The 22,349-nt window shown below is 52.4% G+C and overlaps 1 protein-coding gene across 2 annotated transcripts in view; it reads right to left on the reverse strand.

Moving 5' to 3' along the window:
* SLC24A4 (solute carrier family 24 member 4) overlaps positions 1 to 22,349 on the reverse strand; it is a 100,594-nt gene that overhangs the window by 27,997 nt on the left and 50,248 nt on the right. For both annotated transcript variants that reach the window (XM_075614520.1, XM_075614519.1), the window contains exons 5-9: positions 15,860 to 15,944; positions 14,854 to 14,957; positions 12,582 to 12,656; positions 7,782 to 7,807; positions 6,883 to 6,936 (exon numbers count right to left, since the gene is read on the reverse strand). In XM_075614520.1, the coding sequence (XP_075470635.1) occupies positions 6,883 to 6,936; positions 7,782 to 7,807; positions 12,582 to 12,656; positions 14,854 to 14,957; positions 15,860 to 15,944 (344 nt within the window). The remainder of the gene's footprint in view (positions 1 to 6,882; positions 6,937 to 7,781; positions 7,808 to 12,581; positions 12,657 to 14,853; positions 14,958 to 15,859; positions 15,945 to 22,349) is intronic.

Below are 22,349 nucleotides of genomic sequence, written 5' to 3' on the forward strand. Positions count from 1 at the left end.
TGGGCTCCCAGATAAAGGACCGCTGGGCTCCCAGATGAAGGGCCGCTGGGCTCCCAGATAAAGGGCCACTGGGCTCCCAGATGAAGGGCCGCTGGGCTCCCAGATGAAGGGCCGCTGGGCTCCCAGATGAAGGGCCGCTGGGCTCCCATATGAAGGGCCGCTGGGGCTCCCATATAAAGGGCCGCTGGGCTCCCAGATGAAGGCCCGCTGGGCTCCCAGATGAAGGCCCGCTGGGCTCCCAGATGAAGGGCCGCTGGGCTCCCATATGAAGGGCCGCTGGGGCTCCCATATAAAGGGCCGCTGGGCTCCCAGATGAAGGCCCGCTGGGCTCCCAGATGAAGGCCCGCTGGGCTCCCAGATGAAGGCCCGCTGGGCTCCCAGATGAAGGCCCGCTGGGCTCCCAGATGAAGGCCCGCTGGGCTCCCAGATGAAGGAACGCTGGGCTCCCAGATGAAGGCCCGCTGGGCTCCCAGATGAAGGCCCGCTGGGCTCCCAGATGAAGGCCCGCTGGGCTCCCAGATGAAGGCCCGCTGGGCTCCCAGATGAAGGCCCGCTGGGCTCCCAGATGAAGGCCCGCTGGGCTCCCAGATGAAGGCCCGCTGGGCTCCCAGATGAAGGCCCGCTGGGCTCCCAGATGAAGGCCCGCTGGGCTCCCAGATGAAGGCCCGCTGGGCTCCCAGATGAAGGAACGCTGGGCTCACACTCCGAGGCCTCAATTCAGATTTGTTAAAATAAACGGCCAGGTGCATTGCACTATCAACCCCCTTCACCGCCAAAAAATAACCGTGCCAATGTTAATATTCTGCTGGTTAAGGTGGCGGTGTAAGAGAAAACATTATTTCTTGCACAGGGGGAGAACGTGACTGATATCCCGGCTGTGCATGCAATGTCTCTCTCTGTTACAGACCTATCATTCCAGATGTGCTGATCAAACACAGGAGCTCACTCCCCGGTATCTCATCTCTTTCCTGCTTATTACTATGCAGACGAGCGAATGTAGGAGCGTGGCCATTCTGCTTCTATTTGCTGCTTGCATGGTCCTTAATGCTTAAGGTTTTCTGTGTTCACCTTAATATGCAGAAAACACTATCCCGCCATACGCACGTACCGGTGCATGAAATGCTAGGATCTCACACTATTCAGCTTGTTTCGGGGTGCTAGATGGGGGCCTTTTCACCTAATAGGTGTCAACCTAGAGTCCCGAGTGTTTGAGATCTCTGGTTGAAACCTTAAACCTTTTGGGTTTAAAACAGTGGCTGATACTATACACCTCACACATCGACCTTGGCCTCTTGCAGGCACATTTACCAGAACACCCTCCTACTGTCTCTGTACGTTCTTCCTACTTGCCACTTAAGATTGTAAGCTCTTCGGGGCAGGGATTCAATTTCCTAATATAACTTTTACCTGAAGCGCTTATTTTCATTATGTGTTATATCAGCGGTGCGCAAACTGGGTGGGGACGCGGGCTGTTACAGAGGCCCCGTGCTCTTCCCCCAGGCATTTCATTTAATGCCGGGGGGGGAGGGGGGTGTGACGCCTCTGTAACCTCACGTACCTATTGGCAGCCGGGTCTTCGGCAACGCGGCAGGAGGCTCCTGATGAAGACGTCATTACGTCGAAACGCTTGTCAGCCATTTTGGAGGAGGAGAGTAGCAGTGGGTTCCTTGGCAGTATCCTGTGTTCTGGTGTCCTGTGTTCCGGTGACCGTGATGTCGCGATCCGGAAGTGACGTTATCCGGCAGTGGTTGCAGCGTGTACCGAGCGAGGAAAGCTGCGACGCAGTAAAGACCTAGCTGTTCCAATGCCTGTTATTCTCTGACTGCTGTAAGCCTCTATTTGTCATTTTTTCGATTGATAAACCTGTTATTTTTTATCTGCACTATGGTTGTTCTCTCTTCTCTTTGAGCTTGCTGACCTATATACCATACCTCCAGACCGGGATACACTATAATTCCAGACTGGCACTTATGCTCCTTTTCCTACTGTGTTTGTAAGTAGGAATTTGGCAGCTCTTCATATATATTTATATCACTACTGTTTGACAGTATTACACTATCCACTTTTTTTCTTTTTTGGGCACTCGGCGACGCTCCCCTGGAATTCCATCAACAGTTCCTCTTCAAGACTTCTGAAACAGTCTTTCTACAGGGTCGAGTGATAAGTTGTTTTTTGCCTTTTTTATTTATTACTAGCTGAGAGCCCCGGCGTTGCCCGGGATGTTTGTGGTGTGGGTGTGGCATTTGGGTGGGGAGTGGTTCACGCGGCCCATGTGCGGTGGTAGTGCTGCTGTGGCTGTACTTATGGTGATTGTATCGGTGTGCTGATTTGGGAGGGTTTGGTGCTGATGTGGGGGTGCGGATGTGGATGTGCCGATGGGGGAGGTGCAAAGGTGCCGATGTGTGAGTGCTGATGGTGTTGATGGGGGCTGGGAATGGCGGGGAGCCGAGAATGCAGTGTGCTGGGGGGGCATGGGATACCGGTGGCTTGCTTGATGTGGTGGTGCTGGGGATAGTGTGTGTATACGTGTGTGTATACATTGTATGTGTGTGTGTATATACATGTGTGTGTATGTGTACGTGTGTGTATACATGTTTGTGTGTATACATTGTATGTGTGTGTGTGTATACACATGTGTGTGTATGTGTACGTGTGTGTATACACGTGTGTGTGTGTGTATACACGTGTGTGTGTATACACGTGTGTGTGTATACACGTGTGTGTGTATACATTGTGTGTGTGTATACACATGTGTGTATACACGTGTGTACATGTTTGTGTGTGTGTATACATGTTTGTGTGTATACATTGTATGTGTGTGTGTATAAGTGTATGTGTGTGTGTATAAGTGTGTGTGTGTGTGTATACATGTGTGTGTGTGTATACATGTGTGTGTGTGTATACATGTGTGTGTGTATACATGTGTGTGTATACCTGTGTGTATACGTGTGTGTATGTCTCCATATGTGTGTGTATGTCTCCATGTGTGTGTGTGTACGTGTACATGTGTGTGTGTGTCTACGTGTCCATGTGTGTGTGTGTGTGTCTACGTGTACATGTGTGTGTCTACGTGTACGTGTGTGTGTCTACGTGTACGTGTGTGTGTCTACGTGCGTGTGTACGTGTGTGTACGTGTGTGTGTGTCTGTGTTTGTGTATACGTGTGTGTGTTTGTGTATACGTGTGTGTTTTGTGTATGCGTGTGTGTGTGTGTGTGTGTCTACGTGTGTGTGTGTGTCTACGTGTGTGTGTGTGTCTACGTGTGTGTGTGTCTACGTGTGTGTGTGTGTGTGTGTCTACGTGTATGTGTGTGTGTCTACGTGTGTGTGTGTGTGTGTGTGTGTCTACGTGTGTGTGTGTGTCCCTGTGTGTGTGTGTGTGTGTGTGTTTGTGCCCCTGTGTGCGGGGGCGGGCCAAGGGACCAATGAGGTGGGAAGGGGGGGGGAGAGGAGGTGGGAAGGGGGGGGGGGGGAGAGGAGGTGGGAAGGGGGGGGGGGGAGAGGAGGTGGGAAGGGGGGGGGGGGAGAGGAGGTGGGAAGGGGGGGGGGAGAGGAGGTGGGAAGGGGGGGGGAGAGGAGGTGGGAAGGGGGGGGGAGAGGAGGTGGAAGGGGGGGGGAGAGGAGGTGGGAAGGGGGGGGGAGAGGAGGTGGAAGGGGGGGGGAGAGGAGGTGGGAAGGGGGGGAGGGGGGAAGGGGGGGGAGGGGGGAGGTGGTGGGGGGAGGAGGGGGGAAGTGTGGGAGGTGGTGGGGAAGGGGGGGGGAGTTGGTGGGAAGGGGGGGGGGAGTTGGTGGGAAGGGGGGGGAGTTGGTGGGAAGGGGGGGGGGTGGGAAGGGGGGGGAGGGGGGAAGGGGGGGGAGGAAGGGGGGGAAGGGGGAGGTAAGGGGGGGGGGAGGGGGAAGGAGGGGGGAAGTGTGGGAGGTGGTGGGAAGGGGGGGGAGTTGGTGGGAAGGGGGGGGAGTTGGTGGGAAGGGGGGGGTGGTGGGAAAGGGGGGGGGTGGTGGGAAGGGGGTGGGGGTGGTGGGAAGGGGGGGGAGGTGGTGGGAAGGGGGGGGGGAGGTGGTGGGAATGGGGGGGAGGTGGTGGGAAGGGGGGGGGAGGTGGTGGGAAGGGGGGGAGGTGGTGGGAAGGGGGGGGGAGGTGGTGGGAAGGGGGGGGAGGTGGTGGGAAGGGGGGGGTGGTGGAAGGGGGGGGAGGTGGTGGGAGGGGGGGAGGTGGTGGGGGGGGGGGAGGTGGTGGAAGGGGGGGAGGTGGTGGGATGGGGTGGAAGGGGGGGAGGTGGTGGGAAGGGGGGAAAGGGGGGGGAGGTGGTGTGAAGGTGGGGGGAGGTGGTGAGGAGGGGGGAGGTTGGTAAGGGGGGAGTGAAGGGAAGGTGAAGGGGGGGTGGGGGTGGTGAAGGTGGGGGTGGAGGGGGGTGAAGGTGGGGGTGGAGGGGAGGTGAAGGGGGGGGAGGTGAAGGGGGTGAAGGGGGGGGGGGGGGGTGGAGGAGGGGGTGGAGGGGGGGGTGGAGGGGAGGTGAAGGGGGGGGGTGGAGGGGAGGTGAAGGGAGGTGGTGGGGGGAAGGGGAGGTGGTGGGGGGGTGAAGGGGGGGTGGAGGGGAGGTGAAGGGGGGGTGGAGGGGAGGTGGAGGGGAAGTGGAGTGAGGGAGGTGAGGGGAGGTGAAGGGGGGTGAGGGTTGGGTGAAGGGGGGTGAGGTTGGGTGAAGGGGGGTGAGGGTAGGTGAAGGCCGCTCAGTCACCCGTCCGGCAGCTCCCTCACCCGTCCGGAAGCTCCCACGTGGATCTGAGGCGGGAGGCAGCGTGTTGTGGCCGCTCCCCCGCTGTGTCCCGGGCGCTCGCTCCCCCGCTGACTGTAGCGGCGCCGGGGGGGGTGGAGGGGGGGAGGTGAAGGGGGGGAGGTGAAGGGGGGGAGGTGAAGGGGGGGTGAGGGGAGGTGAAGGGGGGTGAGGGGAGGTGAGGGTTGGGTGAAGGGGGGTGAGGGTTGGGTGAAGGGGGGTGAGGGGAGGTGAAGGCCGCTCACTCACTCGTCCGGCCGCTCCCACGTGGATCTGAGGTGGGAGGCCCGGGCCGCGCTTCCCCTCTCCAGTAGCGGCGCACGTGAGGGGGAGTGCAGGAGGCCCGGGCCGCGCTTCCCCTCTCCGGTAGCGGCGCACGTGAGGGGGAGTGCAGGAGGCCCGGGCCGCGCTTCCCCTCTCCGGTAGCGGCGCACGTGAGGGGGAGTGCAGGAGGCCCGGTCCGCGGCTTCCTCCGGTAGCGGCGCACGTGAGGGGGAGAGCAGGAGGCCCAGTCCGCGCTTCCTCCGGGAGCGGCGCACGTGAGGGGGAGTGCAGGAGGCCCGGTCCGCGCTTCCTCCGGGAGCGGCGCACGTGAGGGGAGTGCAGGAGGCCCGGTCTGCGCTTCCTCCGGGAGCGGCGCACGTGAGGGGGGAGTGCAGGAGGCCCGGGCCGCGCCGCGAGGGAGAAGGAGGCTGTAGTTTGCTGCTCTCCGCGGCGCACGGTGAGGGTGATGGTGCGGCTGGGGATGTTGCAGAGCGTGGGGATTTGGGTGAGGTGGGGGGAGAGAGTGAGGGGCACCGGGAGAGGGGGGGTGGGGGGGTGGTGTGTGTGTGTGTGTGTGTGTGTGTGTATGTGTGTGTGTGTGTGTGTGCGTGTGTGTGTGTGTGTCCCTGTGTGTCCTTTGGCCCGTCACTCCGCCTCAGGCCAATGAGAGGTGCGGGGGCGGGCAGGCCAAGGGGACCAATGAGATTGCCGCTAGGGACGCAGACATACAGTGAACTCAGAAATATATAGTAGATTGTATTCACTCACTGTTCACTGTTGTTTAAAACATTTGGTTTATTTATTGTCCATTGGTATATTTTTGCACATCACTGTTTGGGTTTAGTAGAGCGCCATCTAGCGTTCTTTATTCACTGTCTGGTAGGCCCATCTGCCAGGAAAGGGGTAACCCTCTCATTGCTGGAGAGGGCTACTAAACCAGGGCCAGCTGGGAATTTTGCGGGGCTCTGTGCGCGCGGGGCTGTGTGTGGGGCTTTTTTGCGGGGTTTTTGTGAGGTTTCTTACCTTGTCCGGCAACTCCTCCTCAGCCGACTCACGTTGTCATGGCAACGCAACAGCATTTCACGTCACGGCGCCATGATAACGGGACGCTGTAGGAAGAGATGCCGCTTGAGAAGGTAAGAGACACTTACAGAGGCCGCGCACTCTGCCCGGCAATCAGTTTTATTGTTGGGGGGGAAGAGCGTGGGGCTCGGTGCAGTGGCACCGATGGAACCACCATCAATCCGGCCCTGTTTCATGTTGAAATTTCAAACGTAAATTAGCTTTGATTGATTGTTTCTGAGTATTATCCTCTACCTCCATCCCTCATTAAAAGGTCATATTTAATAAACTTGGACACTTCTTGTCTATGAAGCTAAAACAAGTTCTAATAACGTTATTGCAAGAATAATGCCGCGCACCAGCAGGGGGAGCAGTCATTGTTTTGAATCACAATGTTCTGGTCACCTTGAAAAAGAGCTAGCGCTCGAAACACGTTGGTGGGGGGCTCTGTACCCCATAATGCTGTTATATTTTTTCTTGTAGAATCCATTAAACTATTTTTTATGGGAACTAGCTCTCATTGGAATTCTTTATGTACTTTTTGATCCTGTGCTGTTGGTGCCTGCTTTTTCCTATCTGCATGCATTGTTCTGAATCAGCTGCGCATGAGAAGGGGGCGTGGCTATTGCGCTATATCGCCCACAGGAGGGTTATCGTAACGTAGGCTACAGCCGGATGCTCATTTTGTACAGAATAAAACCAAATACAATCAGATTACCCGACTGGTGCTTCAGGAAACACACACAAATACAAGTAAAATAAGCAAAATAAAACTGTGCGACTTACTTCATTATGAGTATGTAAAATAAATACATAATGATGAGTATGAGACTCTCCCACCTGCAAACCGGAAACACAAAACACGGGGAGAAACGAGTGTTAGAAGCGGGGTCACATTTCTCAGAATGGACTGAAAGTCTTTTGGTTTAAAATACAAATAACAGTAGCAAGAAAAGCTGCGAATATCTAGTACCCCCCGTGGCTATCCCAGGGGGGGTGTGGGGGGGGGGAGTGACAGGCCTTGGCCCGGCTGCTCTGGGGGCCTGGTTGGCCTGGACAGGAAGTTATGCCTAACTTCCTGCAATGTCAGCAACTGGTAGGGTACCCCTCTCCCTTCAACTGGGCCTTCGGCAGGGCGTCCTCTCGGGCCACAGGCAGGTCCACGTGGTCCTCAACGCTCCCTCCTTACCCAGGCTCATACCTCCTCCTTCCCACCCTCTCCTGGGCCCATGCTTATTCCCCCCAGGCCCAAACCTACCGCCCACAAACCCATACCTACCCCCCAACCTATACCTACTCCCCCCCTCTCCTCCACAGGCTCTTACCTACTTCCCCCCAATACCTCCTTCTCTTCCCCCCAACCCAATACCTCCTTCTTATCCCCCAATACCTTCTCCCCCCTCCCCCTTCCCAGTGCGCCGGAGGGTTAAGGTGGTGTCCTGCTCCGTTCATTCGTCCCGGGCCCCACAATGTCTGTTGGCAAATCTGCCCGCCATTATAAAACATAAGCATGAATGGAGTACAGTACCGACATATACTCATTTAAACCACCACTCCCCGGGGGGCAAAGGTCACCTAAGAGGTTACATGATCTGTGCCTGCCTCTATAGTGCTGTGCTCAATACAGAATTATAGTGTTAGAAATATTATTACACCTTACAGGATGCCACAAACACACAACTTACCACACTATTACTTCATCATATATGAACTGGGGGGGAAAAGGGAAAGAAACAATTTAATTCCCATTCATCAGAGCATGAAATCTCCATCTAATCCCAAATTAAACAGAACACACACATTGAAACTTCCTTTGCTGGTCTGAGGGGGCTAGGTTGCCAAATCAGTCTTCAATTGTAATGTGTGAATTGTTAGCGAGTTTGCAATTAAGGGAAATAATAATTAAACACAATTCTATGTTATTCACAAAGTGATGAAGTTTTGCACACATTTGCAAGACAAAGCAACCCATATAGTAATAACCTTTATTTAAAGCAGCAATACTACTTTCCCCCTTTTTATATGTAAAGCGTGTGACAATGTGTAATTCTACATTGTTAACTAAACTGGCGTTCGTTTGGTGCTCCTGCTATTACTCTGTAAAAATCCGGATTGTGTGCCTAATTAAATGGCCACCTTTATGCTGCAGCTGATATGTAACAGTATATTACTAAGTGTAACATTATTGTTACAGCTTTTAGAGCAATAGACAGTCTGATGTTTGGAACACAGCAACAGACCTGTTTGTGATACTTTGTTGCTAAAGTGCAGAGCTCAAAAAGGTGCAGTCAGAGCCGGTTTCCAATCAGGAAGTGGATATGATTTTCTAAATGGTTGCTGTGCGGCCGGTGTGTGGTGAGTGCGGCCAGCAGCTGGTGAGTGATGTCGGTGCGTAGGGGCGGGAGGCAGCAGGTGGGTGAGAGGTGGCGGGTGGGTGAGAGGCGGCGGGTGGGGGAGAGGCGGCGGGTGGGGGAGAGGCGGCGGGTGGGGGAGAGGTGGCGGGTGGGGGAGAGGCGGCGTGCGGCTGTGATGCGGTGGGCGTGCGAAAGGCAGAGGCGGGTAGGCGGGCGAAAGGCAGAGGCGGGTGGGCGGGCGAAAGGCAGAGGCGGGTGGGCGGGCGAAAGGCAGAGGCGGGTGGGCGGGCGGGTGAAAGGCAGAGGCGGGTGGGCGGGCGGGCGAAAGGCAGAGGCGGCGAGAGTGCGGGCGGCGAAAGGCAGAGGCGGGCGAGAGTGAGGGCGGCGAAAGGCAGAGGCGGGCGAAAGGCAGAGGGGGGACCAGGAAGGCAAAGGCGGGAAAGGAAGGGGGGAGGTGGAGGTAAGGGAGGGATGGGGGTAAGGGGGGGAGGGGGGGTAAGGGGGGTAAGGGGGGGAAGCGAGGGAGGGGGGGAGGGAGGGGGGGAGGGGGGATATGGGGGGGAGGGGGGATAAGGGGGGGGGGAGGGAGGGGGGAGGGAGGGGGGAGGGAGGGAGGGGGGATAAGGAGGGGGGATAAGGGGGGGGGGAGTGGGATAAGGGGGGGAGGGAGTGGGGGTTAAGGGAGGATGGAGGGGGGATAAGGGGGAGGGAGGGGGGATAAGGGGGGGAGGGGAGGTAAGGGAGGGAGGGGAGGGAGGAGGGGGAGGTGAAGGGGGGGAGGTAAGGCAGGTGAAGGGGGGGGAGGTGAAGGGGGCTCCAGGGCGGTTGAGGCAGGACGCGCCTGGCACAGGGATGTGAGGCGGCGGTCCGGCGGCAGGGGTGTGAGACGCAGAGGTGTTTTGCAACAGGGGTATGAGGCGCAGGGGTGTTTGGCGGCAGGGGTGTGAGGCGCAGGGGTGTTTGGCGGCAGGGTTATGAGGCGCAGGGGTGTTTGGCGGCTGGGGTTTGAGGCGCAGGGGTGTTTGGCGGCAGGGGTATGAGGCGCAGGGGTGTTTGGCGGCAGGGGTATGAGGCGCAGGGGTGTTTGGCGGCAGGGGTGTGAGGCGCAGGGGTGTTTGGCGGCAGGGGTGTTTGGCGGCAGGGGTGTTTGGCGGCAGGGGTATGAGGTGCAGGGGTGTTTGGCGGCAGGGGTATGAGGCGCAGGGGTGTTTGGCGGCAGGGGTATGAGGCGCAGGGGTGTTTGGCGGCAGGGGTATGAGGCGCAGGGGTGTTTGGCGGCAGGGGTATGAGGCGCAGGGGTGTTTGGCGGCAGGGGTATGAGGCGCAGGGGTGTTTGGCGGCAGGGGTATGAGGCGCAGGGGTGTTTGGCGGCAGGGGTATGAGGCGCAGGGGTGTTTGGCGGCAGGGGTATGAGGCACAGGGGTGTTTGGCGGCAGGTGTATGAGGCGCAGGGGTGTTTGGCGGCAGGGGTGTGAGGCGCAGGGGTGTTTGGCGGCAGGGGTGTGAGGCGAAGGGGTGTTTGGCGGCTGGGGTGTGAGGCGCAGGGGTGTTTGGCGGCAGGGGTGTTTGGCGGCTGGGGTGTGAGGCGCAGGGGTGTTTGGCAGCTGGGGTGTGAGGCACAGGGGTGTTTGGCGGCTGGGGAATGAGGCGCTGGGGTGTGAGGCGCAGGGGTGTTTGGCGGCTGGGGTGTGAGGCGCAGGGGTGTTTGGCGGCTGGGGTGTTTGGCGGCTGGGGTGTTTGGCGGCTGGGGTGTTTGGCGGCTGGGGTGTTTGGCGGCTGGGGTGTTTGGCGGCTGGGGTGTTTGGCGGCTGGGGTGTTTGGCGGCTGGGGTGTTTGGCGGCTGGGGTGTTTGGCGGCTGGGGTGTTTGGCGGCTGGGGTGTTTGGCGGCTGGGGTGTTTGGCGGCTGGGGTGTTTGGCGGCAGGGGTGTTTGGCGGCAGGGGTGTTTGGCGGCAGGGGTATGAGGTGCAGGGGTGTTTGGCGGCAGGGGTATGAGGCGCAGGGGTGTTTGGCGGCAGGGGTATGAGGCGCAGGGGTGTTTGGCGGCAGGGGTATGAGGCGCAGGGGTGTTTGGCGGCAGGGGTATGAGGCGCAGGGGTGTTTGGCGGCAGGGGTATGAGGCGCAGGGGTGTTTGGCGGCAGGGGTATGAGGCGCAGGGGTGTTTGGCGGCAGGGGTATGAGGCGCAGGGGTGTTTGGCGGCAGGGGTATGAGGCACAGGGGTGTTTGGCGGCAGGTGTATGAGGCGCAGGGGTGTTTGGCGGCAGGGGTGTGAGGCGCAGGGGTGTTTGGCGGCAGGGGTGTGAGGCGAAGGGGTGTTTGGCGGCTGGGGTGTGAGGCGCAGGGGTGTTTGGCGGCAGGGGTGTTTGGCGGCTGGGGTGTGAGGCGCAGGGGTGTTTGGCAGCTGGGGTGTGAGGCACAGGGGTGTTTGGCGGCTGGGGAATGAGGCGCTGGGGTGTGAGGCGCAGGGGTGTTTGGCGGCTGGGGTGTGAGGCGCAGGGGTGTTTGGCGGCTGGGGTGTTTGGCGGCTGGGGTGTTTGGCGGCTGGGGTGTTTGGCGGCTGGGGTGTTTGGCGGCTGGGGTGTTTGGCGGCTGGGGTGTTTGGCGGCTGGGGTGTTTGGCGGCTGGGGTGTTTGGCGGCTGGGGTGTTTGGCGGCTGGGGTGTTTGGCGGCTGGGGTGTGAGGCGTAGGGGTATGAGGCAGCAGGGGTATGAGGCGGTGTTTTTTACTGACTTACCTGGGCGGGAGGTGGCGGCGGCTGGTGCACATTGTGTGGTAGGCAGTCTTGGAGAGGAGCACGCGGTGTGAGGGTGGTGTGTGTGTAAGAGTGGGTTAGACTGTTAGACCACACCGGCCAATGAGAGCCGTGGGGGGGCGGGCATGCCAGGGACCAATCAGATTGGCCTGAGGCGGAGTGACGGGCCAAAGGTCCAATGTGATTGCCCCTAGACACAGGGACATACAATGCTTTCAAAAATATAGATATAGATAACAGAACTGATTTAGTAAAAAATAATAGTAATAAATATAGGGTGTTTCACGTTTCCTGCTTTAAGTGAGTGGAAGTTAGTGCATCAGTCACTGTGAGCTCCCCTGCGAGCTCCCCTGCTTCTCACTGCATTACATACTGTAGGGATGAATGAGATTGCACCTGCGGAGTTAGCTGAATGCCACGTTAAACATGCAGGTTTGTGCACTGTATGATGGCATTCTAGTCTCATGTAAAGTATAAGCAAGAACTGCAATCTAACCCTACAGTTTTCTGTAATACACATAGGGGCAGTTCTGTGCATGAGACGTGCTGCATCTTCTCTAGTCATTTTCCTGCCCTGTTTTACTGTTGAGAGTTGCTTTGTTCTGCATCTGTGCAGGAGTCATTAAGTATGTAATATGTAACATGTCATTGTAATGGGGGGGAAAGAACATTTTTTTTGTGGCTGTTGCATTTTAATAAACCTTTTTTATGCCATCTGCAGGAATGTTGTTCTTATGTAGTATGCTAAATATATCTGCTTGCATTTATTAGCTTTTTTCTGGAAGTGTAAAATATGGCTATCATTCTTTTTCTGGGAAGTAATACACAAAGGGTACTCATGGGAACAAGCCAGTCACTTAAAAACTGAAGAAGGGGCATTACACAGACTAACATACATATATATATATATATATATATATATATATATATATATATATATATATATATATATATATATGTGTGTAAATACAACTGTATGCTCATCTGCATGTCTTGGGCAGGTCTGCAATCCCGCCTTTCCCCATTATCACCCAGCACACAGCACTTCCACTGCAGCAAGGGATTCTGGGAAATGACATGCAAATGAGCACACAGTGCCACTTTTTGCTTCAAAAACCATTTTTAACATGGTTCCCTATAGGCTTAAGCTTGCTGCATGGTCACAGCTTTGAGCACAGCCAGGGTTAAGGTGCATACCCAGAAAACCACCGACAGACAGCTGTTTCGACCTTAATGGGTCTCATCAGTGTGGGGTTGATTAACTGGGTATGCAAAGAAGCTAAAGGATGGACCAACCATAATACTGAGTTAAGTTATGGTGAGTAAAAAAAGTGACAACACAACAGGAAACACATTGGACTTTAATAAAAACACTTACGATAATTAGTGCTAGTATCGATAATATGTAGTACATGGAATCTCTGAACAAAGACCACCATGTCAGACGCACAACCTGCAGAGAAAACGCACACAATGTTGCTAGCAAATATTTGTTATATTCTGACCCAGTACATATTCAGGCCCATATTACGACCATGTGCCATTGCAAAAACATCTTCAAATGTCCCCGAAATATATAAAATTGTGAGGATCACTGGTAAGAGTATCAGAGTACTGACACAGAGTACTGACACAGAGTACTGACACAGAGTACTGACACAGAGTACTGACACAGAGTACTGACACAGAGTACTGACACAGAGCGCAGAGCACAGACACAGAGCGCAGAGCACAGACACAGCGCAGAGTGCAGAGCACAGACACAGAGCGCAGAGCACAGACACAGAGCGCAGAGCAGACACAGAGCAGAGCACAGACACAGAGCGCAGACATAGAGCGCAGACACAGACACAGAGCAGAGACACAGAGCGCAGACACAGACACAGAGCACAGAGCGCAGAGCGCAGACCACAGAGCGCAGAGCACAGAGCACAGAGCACAGACACAGAGATAGAGCACAGGCACAGACCCCTAGCAGACAGGGAGGGAGACCCCTAGCAGACAGAGCCTGCAGAGTGTTACAGAGGTGGGGCTGTGACAGGGAGAAACTGCAATGTCCACTCCAGTGCTGGTCTCAGGCCTCAAAAAAACAGTCCTGTAGGCACTGGGCAAAAAGAGAACAGGGGAAATCTCTGCAAGGCGGTCCCTGCAACTAGTGTACTTATAGTGTACTTATAACAAAGATACGCCCTTTCCTCTGTTGCTCGACTGCTAAAACTCTGACTCAGGCCCTTATTCTCTCCCGTCTTGATTACTGTAACCTCCTGCTGTCCGGCCTTCCTGCCTCTCACCTGTCTCCCCTAGAATCTATCCTAAACGATGCTGCCAGAATCACTCTACTCTTTCCTAATTCTGTCTCAGCGTCTCCCCTCATGAAATCCCTCTCCTGGCTTCCGATCAAATCCCGCATCTCACACTCCATTCTCCTCCTCACTTTTAAAGCTTTACACTCTTCTGCCCCTCCTTACATCTCAGCCCTAATTTCTCGTTATACATCATCCCGACTCTTGCGTTCTTCTCAAGGATGTCTTCTTTCTACCCCCTTTGTATCTAAAGCCCTCTCCCGCCTTAAACCTTTTTCACTGACTGCCCCGCACCTCCGGAATGCCCTTCCCCTCAATACCCGACTAGCACCCTCTCTAGCCACCTTTAAGACCCACCTTAAAGCTGCAGTTCAGTCAATATCCTGCATGTGTGTTTTTTTAATAAATCAGTTCTGTAGTAAGAACAAATACAATACTTTTAACATTTTCTGTTTTTAAAAAAACAACTTTGAAAGACCAATTTTTTTGTATTCTATGTGAACAGCCATTTACTAAGGCACTGCCCCTTCATGTCCTGTCACAAGCCCTGGTACACCCCTTTGTCAGCCCTGCCCTCCCTCTTGCACATGTCAGTGCAGGAGTGCTCATGAATATTCATGAGCTTCCACTGAGTGACAGAAGCAGAAGAAAAACATATGCCAGCTCTAATGATGTCACCAAATTTCGCCGATCAATACATGGAGAACGAATTGACCTCCAGCTATGCAGTTCTTTAGGTAATTAGAGATTGCACACATGAAACTATTGAAGTAAAATAAAAAAAAAATTAAAAAAGACTGAACTGCAGCTTTAAGACCCACCTTTAGACACACTTGCTTAAAGAAGCATATGAATACAGTAGCACTGTGGATATTCTGAACACATGATACATAAAGCTTGGCCCCCTGCAGACACACTTACCAGAACTCCCTCCTCCTGTCTCTGTACGTTCTCCCTACCTACCAATTAGACTGTAAGCTCCTCGGGGCAGGGACTCCTCTTCCTTAATGTTACGTTTATGTCTAAAGCACTTATTCCCATGACCTGTTATTTATATTATCTGTTATTTATTTGATTACCACATGTATTACTACTGTGAAGCGCTATGTACATTAATGGCGCTATATAAATAAAGACATACAATACAATACAACTAGGTATGCAGGGTATCCCCCAGTTGGGTATGTGTGATGTTTGTGGGTTTTGTATAGTTGTGGATATACTTTTCCAATAAATTAATTTGATAAACTCATATTGATCCCTGGTGTTAGTCCCGGTCTCCTGCGACAAACCCCCTGGAGCCTAGTGATCTAATAATCAAAACAGAAATCTGAGAACCAGACTTACCTGACCTGCAAATACTCCACACACACCGATTATACACAGGATATTGAAAACCGCTGAACCAACAATGGTCCCAACTCCAACATCACCGTGGGTGATAAAGACACCTAGAGAGAGAAAGAGATCAGAGCCGGAGCTTGGACGCTTTCACTTTCCCATGACACCCCCTCCCCCCCCCCCCCCCTCATACACCACGGGAAATCTTGCATAAACTCTGACAACCCACAGCCCTGCATGTAACAGCTCATCGTGTTCCTTGTTACTATGGGTGAATCACAAAATTAGATAGCAAAGTCTTTGTGCCTGGATTTATTTCCGAAGTATTATTCTGCTAGGTACACTGAATATTCTACAGTGCTATGTAACAAGGAATACATTCATGTACACACAGTGTACATCTGCGTCGCCCCAAAGGCGGACACCTGATGGGGCTTCCCAAGAGCTGCTCCCCTCTGCACAAGACCATACCAGGGGTTAACATTTGCTTGTATTTTGTGGAATGTCAACCCCACCCACTGGAATGTTAATGAGCCACGAGGACAAAGAACTTTAAATTTGCAGCTGCATTCAATCTGAACCCCTTCAGTGTACATCTGCGTCGCCCCCAAGGAGGACAGCCTTTAGCACAGTCGAAGGGCAGCTAAAGGGTGTGAGCCGTTTGCTGATGTTAAAGCTTCTCTATTTCAATCTGAAATTCACAGGCCCTTTATCCTGTGTACTCAGTTTTTAAACTCTATCTGTCCATGAAATGTCTGTGAAGTGACTGTATAACCTCTGTTATTTTAATGTAACCATGTATTGTTATTACTCGGTGCCCAGGACATACGTGAAAACGAGTGGTAACTCTCAATGTATTACTTCTTGGTAAAACATTTTATAAATAAATAAATAAAATAAATTAAACATATATTGCATGACTATACGCAGATATATTCTATTATGGTTCTGCCATTGCAGTGACCCTGTAGTAAATTATCTGTATGTCACATGAACCAATTCATAAACTTACCAATAACTGAAGCAAATAGCTCTGGAGTGGAGCTCCCTGCTGCCATGAATGTGGCTCCGGCCACATCCTCACTGAGGTGCAGCTTCTGCAAGAAACATTCCGGTTACACGGTAACACCGAACATGGAACCGCTCAGCGCCTCTGGGACTGTAAAACCGAACATGGAACCGCTCAGCGCCTCTGGGACTGTAACACCAAACATGGAACCGCTCAGCGCCTCTGGGACTGTAACATGGAACCGCTCAGCGCCTCTGGGACTGTAACATGGAACCGCTCAGCGCCTCTGGGACTGTAACATGGAACCGCTCAGCGCCTCTGGGACTGTAACACCAAACATGGAACCGCTCAGCGCCTCTGGGACTGTAACACCAAACATGGAACCGCTCAGCGCCTCTGGGACTAACACCGAACATGGAACCGCTCAGCGCCTCTGGGACTGTAACACCGAACATGGAACCGCTCAGCGCCTCTGGGACAGTAACATGGAACCGCTCAGCGCCTCTGGGACAGTAACATGGAACCGCTCAGCGCCTCTGGGACTGTAACACCAAACATGGAACCGCTCAGCGCCTCTGGGATTGTAACACCGAACATGGAACCGCTCAGCGCCTCTGGGACTGTAACACCAAACATGGAACCGCTCAGCGCCTCTGGGACTGTAACATGGAACCGCTCAGCGCCTCTGGGACTGTAACATGGAACCGCTCAGCGCCTCTGGGACTGTAACATGGAACCGCTCAGCGCCTCTGGGACTGTAACACCAAACATGGAACCGCTCAGCGCCTCTGGGACTGTAACACCAAACATGGAACCGCTCAGCGCCTCTGGGACTGTAACACCAAACATGGAACCGCTCAGCGCCTCTGGGACTGTAACACCGAACATGGAACCGCTCAGCGCCTCTGGGACAGTAACATGGAACCGCTCAGCGCCTCTGGGACAGTAACATGGAACCGCTCAGCGCCTCTGGGACTGTAACACCAAACATGGAACCACTCAGCGCCTCTGGGACTGTAACATGGAACCGCTCAGCGCCTCTGGGACTGTAACATGGAACCGCTCAGCGCCTCTGGGACTGTAACATGGAACCGCTCAGCGCCTCTGGGACTGTAACACCAAACATGGAACCGCTCAGCGCCTCTGGGACTGTAACATGGAACCGCTCAGCGCCTCTGGGACTGTAACATGGAACCGCTCAGCGCCTCTGGGACTGTAACACCGAACATGGAACCGCTCAGCGCCTCTGGGACTGTAACACCGAACATGGAACCGCTCAGCGCCTCTGGGACTGTAACACCGAACATGGAACCGCTCAGCGCCTCTGGGACTGTAAACCCGAACATGGAACCGCTCAGCGCCTCTGGGATTGTAAATCTTCGGTGATTGCAGTTACGTACATCTTGCCAATGAGCCTTATTAGTTTGGCACTGATTAATTACCCGGGAATAAGGGGGTGCTGGAAATATTTGATCTTAGTTTTTCCCAGATGCGATTGGTGTACGGTGAGTGAGGATGCAGTGGGTGAAGAGAACATATGTTAGTATATTATGCATGCAGAAGCTGCTCCTGTCATTTCTGCACAATTCAAGATAAACAGTTATTATTCTGAATTGGCTATGGATGCACAAAACAGATGTAATAATGATTCACTTAGGAATCTGCCTAAAGGTCTGTGCAGTTTCTGAGCCAAGAAGCTTCTGACTCCACAGTGGTGTTGAAAATAAGTAGTTGGCACATCTCTCATAGGCAGGTTAAGGTACAATGAATATCCCAGCAAAACTGCTAAATATTATCTACCTCTGATCACGTTACAATGTATATGTAATAATCAGCTACTGAAAAAAGGAAATATTACAACCGTAGCCAAGTTCCAAAATCGTATTTGCCGCTGTAACCCCGGGGACAAAGCTTTTGGACATCAGTTAAAGGAACACAAAAGGTGTTTTTTGTTTTTTTTAAACACATCAATGGCTTTCTACCAAAAACAAAGAAGTAAAAGAAGTTGAAAATAAAAAGAAGTGATACCCACTGCAGCCGGTGCTATTAAACACTGACCACCACATTCTTACTTTCTAGGTTGTTTATATTTATATATTATTTTATAGCCCTGTACACAAAACAAAGTCCCAGCCCTGAAGGCTTGCGATCTCATTTTGCTGTTTGAGGTTCTGGGAAATAAAATGCTTTTCCTTCCAGCGCTGAAAGACGCCCGAAGGTCCATTAAAGCCAATAGGCTGTAGGATGTGTACCGGTACCTGAATGTGTCTTAGTGCATAGCATCGGTAAGTCTCACGGCCCAAAGTAACGTATTATTTTCAGTGGTTCCCAATCTTCTCAATGTAGCATTGTATTCATGATGTAAAGGACAAAATGATAATGCCACATATTTATTTCTGTACTCCAAGGACAGACACAAATTATAGTAAATCGCCTATACTAGCAAATAACTTTCTCAGACCCTGAGCTGACCACAAGGCATGGCGTGGGAACCACTGATTTAGTAATACTATGAAAGTAACCAAATGATTATCTATTTCAAATAGTGGATTGCACAGAATGATAAATAATGGTTCCAGAGTACTCTGCCCAGCCACAAAGAATCTATCACCAGCAATCTCTGGAAGAAAAACCTGCATCTTTAATGCTCTATATCTGTTTAAAGATCCACCATTTCCAGTCCCTTGATGTCCCCTGTTACTCCAGTGAAGCATTATTTCCAATTAATTCCGCATGTCACGACTGTGCTGTCACATTTTGTGATACCGGTTTGACAACAAACAGTGCCACCTCCAGCCCGGCTCTAACACAGCTTAGAAATAAATACAATTACAGAACACGATATGTTTCGTATTTGCAGAATATTAACTCACAGAAAGGCCATTTAAAAAGTCATTTTCTCCACCAACATAAACAAATTAATAGAAAGAGCATTCAAGGATTACACTCAATATCCTGAATAAGAGCTAATTCTTACACAAAAATAGAAATTAAGTATAACATATGTTTTAAGATTAACAGTTCTTTCTGAAAATCCCACAAGCTACTAACAGTGTTTACCCTTTTCCTGTTAAGAAGTCTTGTGTAGAAATATCATCAGAGGATACATTTCTGAATAGACATTTCCCGGCCAATAAAGAGAGACCCAGATTTGTGTTACCTGCTGTAGTTACATGCACGGGAAATATTTCCAGGGATTGCCCGGTTTATAACAGAATTTTTGGTTTTCTGCTAATAATAGTTTAGTTACCCTTTTTAAAGCCTAAGGAAAAAACACTCGCTGCAGCCCTCACACTCACACTCACACATTGCAGGGGCGGCCAACTCCAGTCCTCAAGGGCACCAACAGGCCAGGTTTTAAGGATGTCCTACCACTGATTGAGGCACCTGTGCTGAAGCAGGGATATCCCTAATAGCTGGCCTGCTAGTGGCCCTTGAGGACTGGAGTTGGCCAGTCCTGCAGTATTGTATCCGTTGACCTTGTATCCGAAACTCTCTCCCAATCCATTAAAAACTCCCCCAAACATGATCTGTTGGTGCTGTACAGTATGTGTTTGTTACCGTTCTCCTGCCTGGCTCTTCTCTGGCAGCTTTATCGGATCAACAGAAATACATGCAAGTGGTTACAAAAGATGTAAAGGCCTAATCTAGGTGTAAACGGCCTAGGTTTAAATCTATGACATCTGTTGAGGTCTCTCCTATTGGCGCGGGTTATGCGGGGGATTTAAAGACCAGGACGTGCCGGTGCCACCTTTACAGCTAACTATTTGGGGATCCAAGGGGTCCCAGAGCTGAAATTAATGCGATTCCAGGGATCCTCTGCTCCCCACCCTGGGGTTGGGGAAGGGGGGGGGCGACTGCTCCTTTAATGAATTCACTAGTGCAGGGGGGCGCTGTCACGGTAACGTTATGACAAGCTATAATATACACCAAAAATACCTGGGTTGAACTGAACACGACTAAGATATAAATAAATATAGTTTATTCCTTGAAAAGGTGAACACAACAAGATATACAAATAACAGGCAAAAATATAGACACTTACTTAAAGGTTTGGACAAGAAAGCCATCAGGATACAGGATGGGCCATTTCTTCCATAATTCAGGTTCAGATGTAGACATCACGAAAATACATGAAGACCATGTGCATAGACTGAGCCTCGTTTAAATACAATTTTCAGCCCTATACCTTAACCTTAAGGTGCCTAGCTGGCTAGTGGGTTCGTTTGAAGTAGAATCTTCTTCCCTTGCAAGTGTGAACTATGACACTTACAAACCACTCAGCCCCTTTGTTCTTGGCCCTAGTGTATACAATCAGGGCGGTTAACCTTTGATCAGAGGGCTTATGCTAAACCATCTGTCTGCCCCCCTGACCTATTAGCATAGCAGATGGGCTCTGCGTTCTCATATCAGACCCAAGATACCATTCACAGTTTAATATCTTTACATATTAATAGGTTCCCTTCTGTTGGGCCCAGTGGGTCGAAACCTGCCAGTTTTTTATGCCGACAGTGACGCTACATAGTGGCCACGTTTCGGCTCTCTGCGACCCTCAGAACCGGAGATACATAAATGCACTTTAAAACAGTTTTTAAAATACAGGATTCGTCCCTTTAAAAATGAATCTCTGCTTTTCACTTTTTCCCGATTGAAATCAACGGGCTCGGCCGCCATAGACTTTAATGGAGCAACTCTGCCGTTGCAGTCAATGGGGTTCCCCGCCATAGACTTTCAATGGGGGAAACGTCGCCATTGAAGTTTATGGGAAAAACCACAAATCTTTACATTCTCCCATACCCCGTCTGGTTGTTCGGAGAGGGCTGGGAATGGCCATGCATTAATGCCGGAACCTTGGCTACATGACACCCAAATGCCAGCCCTCTGGTCCTTCCAGAACCGGAGATATGGACTTACATTTTTCACCATTTCGCACTTAGCCGTTTTCACGCCACGCGGCTTTTCCCCATTGGAATCAATGGCCGGCGCCGCCATAGACAATGTATGGGCGCACGCCGCCATTGGATTCAATGGGGCCTCCGCTCCGCCATTAAAGTCAATGGCATGACCCTCTTTCTCCGCTCGACCCTTTACGGGGATCCTTCATTCCCGGACCCGGTGTGGGTCGTGTGTGGGGGTTCCTAGGGGCTAGGGGCAAAAAGAATTTTATTCCCAGGTGCCCTAGAACCTAAGATTCCCACGCCAATTGTCATTGAACTTGACCGAAGTGATAAAGCTCTTTTCAACGACATTGTATCCGCTTTTGCGGTCTGCGGTTTGGATGGCTGCCAACCTGTTCCTGAAGAGCGGCATCGAGGAATCCTCATTGAAGTCAATGGCCCCATTGACTTACAATGGGAAACCGCCGCTCCTCCTCTCGGACGCCACCTGCTGGTCGTCGCTGGGAACAGGTCCAAAACCGCTACTTCTGCCATTAGAATGCATGGAGCCTCAATGGCGACCTATGGAAGACTGCAAAATGAAGCCTGAAAAGGCGGGAAAAGGGAACAAAGGGCTATAATCACTGAATTAACATTAACCCCTTCCCTCCCGCATCAACCCTAGTGTATGTGGTGGTGCAAACACTGGGATGAGACAATACATTTATACAGGGGAATAAACAGTTGGATTCTGAAGCAAGGTAAAAACACATTACTGGACCCCAGTCCAGTTAACCCCTTACTTCCCAAGTGAGAGCAGGGGGTGGCCAAATGGGGTGTAACCCCTTTAATCCCGGGCCAAACCCCCTCTCCCATGACAGGCGGCAACTCCAGTCCTCAGGGACAGGTCAGGTTTTAAGGATATCCCTGCTTCAGCACATGTGGCTCAGTCAACAACTTAGCCACTGATTGAGCCACCTGTGCTGAAGCAGGCATATCCTTAAAACCTGACCTGTTAGTGGCCCTTGAGGACTGAAGGGGCGCAGTGGTTACAGAGGCCACGCGCTCTTCCCGAAGGCATTTAAATGAAATGCCGGGGAGCGTGCGGCGCGAGGCCTCTGTAATGTCACTTACCTTGGCTCCGGCGGCTTCTGGCGATGTGGCTTCAAATTACGTTGTTGGGGCACGTGACATCGCATTGCCATGGCAACTTGATGTCTTGACGTCGGATCCAAGGTAAGGCGGGGTGGGCGCGAGGAGGGGGGAGAGCCGCCATGTGGGCGCAGGGGAAAGAGATTGCGCACCCCTGCACTAATACATTATGATGCCACGGAGTTAGCTCACTCACATGGGCTAAGTGGAGGTAAGTTTTCTCCGCCGCTATTCACAAGACAAGCTCTCAAAGCAGACAGCATCATCACATGAAGGTGTGATGACATCATCAACGTGATGTCAGATGTGAACACCAACAGCCACTCCCATTTATTTGCAGGGTACTGAGCGCAACAGAAATGCCCTTAACCTTGTTACCACGACGAAACCATTGGCTGCTAGAAGCCTAAGGTCTGTTACAGTAAGCACGTGCGCGTCGATGAGAAATACCCGTCTCCTTATGA

This window comes from Ascaphus truei, chromosome 9, assembly GCF_040206685.1.
Source record: "Ascaphus truei isolate aAscTru1 chromosome 9, aAscTru1.hap1, whole genome shotgun sequence".
Lineage (NCBI taxonomy): Eukaryota > Metazoa > Chordata > Amphibia > Anura > Ascaphidae > Ascaphus > Ascaphus truei.